This window comes from Melitaea cinxia, chromosome 14 (genome assembly GCF_905220565.1).
Source record: "Melitaea cinxia chromosome 14, ilMelCinx1.1, whole genome shotgun sequence".
Taxonomy (NCBI): Eukaryota; Metazoa; Arthropoda; class Insecta; order Lepidoptera; family Nymphalidae; genus Melitaea; species Melitaea cinxia.
Window position 1 is genome coordinate 4,405,367 of NC_059407.1, and position 3,137 is coordinate 4,408,503.

The following is a 3,137-nucleotide window of genomic DNA, read 5'->3' on the forward strand; positions in this document are numbered from 1 at the left end:
TGATAAGGAAACCAGGATCTGATGATGGGATCCCAAAGAAAGATAACTTAAAACTGATAGAAAAACAGCAGCTCTCGAAATCCGCATAACTTTTTACTGGGTGTGCCGATTTTGATGATTTTTAATTTAATCGAAAACCGATGTTAATCATGTGGTCATATTTAAATTTCAGCGATATCTGATTACAACTTTTGGAGTAATCTTTGATCATGCGTATTTACTTGAAATTTTTTTTTTGTCTACCTACGTTGTGTTACTTGTCGATATAATTGAAGTCACTTTAATCCAGTTCCTAGTGAAGAAACTTTATTATATTATTTATTCTTTATGTAGCGACATTACAATTATTCAACAAAGACTAAAGAGCAAAGAGTATATAACTAAAGAGAGTAAAGAGTTAGCACTTTGACTTGACAGCTACATAGTAGATAACAAACAATTTTTGACAGCTGATGTGTAATTGTGTATTTGCTTGCGAAGAAGTGGTCACACACACGTTTAACTATAAAATTGCTGCTATTAGGCTATAACCACGTAAAAGTAACGTTTAGAAAGTGTTAAAACAAAGGAAAATGGAAAAACAAGCATATACTGAACAACCCCCTCCTTATTCGGCGTCTGTGCCACCTCCACAGGGTAAGTTTTTTTTTTATTGTAATGTTATTGAAAAGAACAATGAATCACAAAATAGTTTTATGATAAGGACATAATATATTGTTACACCACTCTGAAATGATTTTCTTATATTAATTATGCAGATTAACTAAATTGCATCCATTTTGATAATAATTCTATGAAGTGAAGTTTGGAATCATCATAATTAAAAAGAGATGTAGTTACGAGTGGTTGCAACAAGCCAGAATTTTCCTTGTAAAGGATTTGCTTTTTTTTTTGCTTTACTCCACTAAATGTTATCTGTCAAACAATATACACATAATTAGCCATTAACTGATAAACAGATTACAAAGTTGTGGTTCTTTTAAACTTTTTATAATTACTTTCGAGGACATTTTATTTCCTGTCAAAATTTAAATTGTTTTAGATATAGTAGTATGAATTTGGTACAATGAATGTTAAAAAATGAAAAGTAGGGTTAACTTCCAATTCACTCAAGTTCCATTCAAACTCATTAGAAATACAAGAAAGATTACTTACATTAAAAAAAATAAAGACTTGCTTTTTTTTTAAGTATAATCTGTTCATTAGTTTAACAAGAAAATGTTTAACATTCAATATAGAATAGCCACCAAGGTTATATGTAATTTGATAGCTATAAAATAAATGATAGTAATATTATTAGTTATAGCAAGTTACTGCTATTATGAAACAAAATATGATTTAATATTGTTAAATAAAAAAATACGGGTTTACAAATTACAGGGTCACAAGGTGTGCCGCCCCCACCCCAACCACAGCCACAGCCAACACAAGGTGCATTTCCTCCACCACCCCCAGGATATACTCCCTATGGTACAGTACCAGAAGCAACTGCATATGTACCCAACTATGGGGCTACAAATATCATCATACCCCCTGCTATAATAGCAGTCGGGGCTTGCCCAGCCTGTAGAGTGGGCATACTTGAAGATGACTTTACCTGTCTAGGTATTCTATGTGCTATTCTCTTCTTTCCTTTGGGGATTTTGTGCTGTCTTGCTCTTAAGAACAGGAGATGCTCGAATTGTGGCGCTATGTTTGGATAGAATTGGGAAAATTAATAATGTCAATGGCTCCATACTTGAAAACAATGTGCTATTAACTTTGTGGTAAAATAATTGTTTTTATAGCATAAAGAATGAAATAATATAACTTATATTTATTATATATTCAATGAATACTGAACAAGATTAATGATATGAATAAGGAATAAAAGGTGTTTAAAAATATATTCAGTCTATCAAAGACAAAAATGGTGCAGTTTTTAACATATAAATCTCTCATGATGATTAATAAAAATGACTATCAATTTATAATGACCAAAAAATAAAAGAATAAAATAAAACTATATGTCATTCCGTATATTTAAATGCACATGATAATTGTTACCGTCCAAGTTGGTTAAGCTAATAAAATATATATTTTTGTAACAAAGTAATGTTGCCAAGCTGTTTAACTTCCCAAAAAAAACCATTCACTTGTTTTACACCACTGAACATGTTACTTTATCAAAAAATGTTACAATATTTGTTTGACTTCAATACTATTAAGCTAATTATAAAACTTTTTAACTAGAAATCAATATTGCTTACTGTCATTATTACTTTCATTTACTTTTGTATTTAGATTATTCATATTCTTTACAGTGTGAATCAACTGTTTGAATTGTTCACATTCTGAATACAGTGTAAACAACAATACTTACTGTTCAGATAAGGAATAACTTCTGACATATGATGAAAATTACATGAATTTTGTAGATTATTTTTTGATTATTCTGTAGCAAACTACAATGCTAGTTTGTGTGTTGAAAAGCAAATTTAAAATCACTGACTTGATTTCTTTCTATTATTCATAAAAAAGTTGTTTGGGCTGTGAATAAATTAAAAAGTTTTATATTTAGTGCGATATAAAAAGGTTTATAGTTAAATAAAAAAACTAATAATTGACTGTTACAAATTCTGCACTTTTGTTAATATTTATTAAAAGTTCCACTTGATTTTATCCATTTCATTGTCATATTCTAATGTTGTCATGTTTTCGAAATTATTCTTATGTAATCTATACTTACGAATAGATTTAGATTTTTAGTACGATTATCTTATAGTATATCAATTTTTTTGTTGGAGTTGCATGAAAATATTTTTCATTGTATAGATTATGAGACCAATTTTTTATTATTAAGAAAAAGTTCTTGATTTTGGATAAAAATTATGACGTCTACCCCTAAAGGCTAATTTTGATTTGATTTTGTCTATTAACAATAATTATTATTAGAATGCGATTTTTTTGTTTTTACCAACTGTAATCGTTATTTGAATACAATAATTTTCCGATTTTAGTATATTCAGATAAAACTTTATCAAAGTTAAGTGTAGTTTTGTTAGTCTTAATATCATATTTCATCAGAAGCAATAATTATATAATAAAATATTAATATGAAATTGTCTATAAGAGCTTGGAGTTTTGCTAACTTAAAG

General features: G+C 28.4%; 1 protein-coding gene across 1 annotated transcript; it reads left to right on the forward strand.

Moving 5' to 3' along the window:
• Positions 1-349: 349 nt before the first annotated feature.
• LOC123660031 (brain protein I3) lies at positions 350-2,236 on the forward strand. The gene is made up of 2 exons (XM_045595175.1): positions 350-636; positions 1,381-2,236. Exons 1-2 carry the CDS (start codon positions 573-575, stop codon positions 1,701-1,703), a joined length of 387 nt encoding a protein of 128 aa, XP_045451131.1. The 5' UTR covers positions 350-572; the 3' UTR covers positions 1,704-2,236.
• The last annotated feature ends 901 nt before the right edge of the window (positions 2,237-3,137 follow it).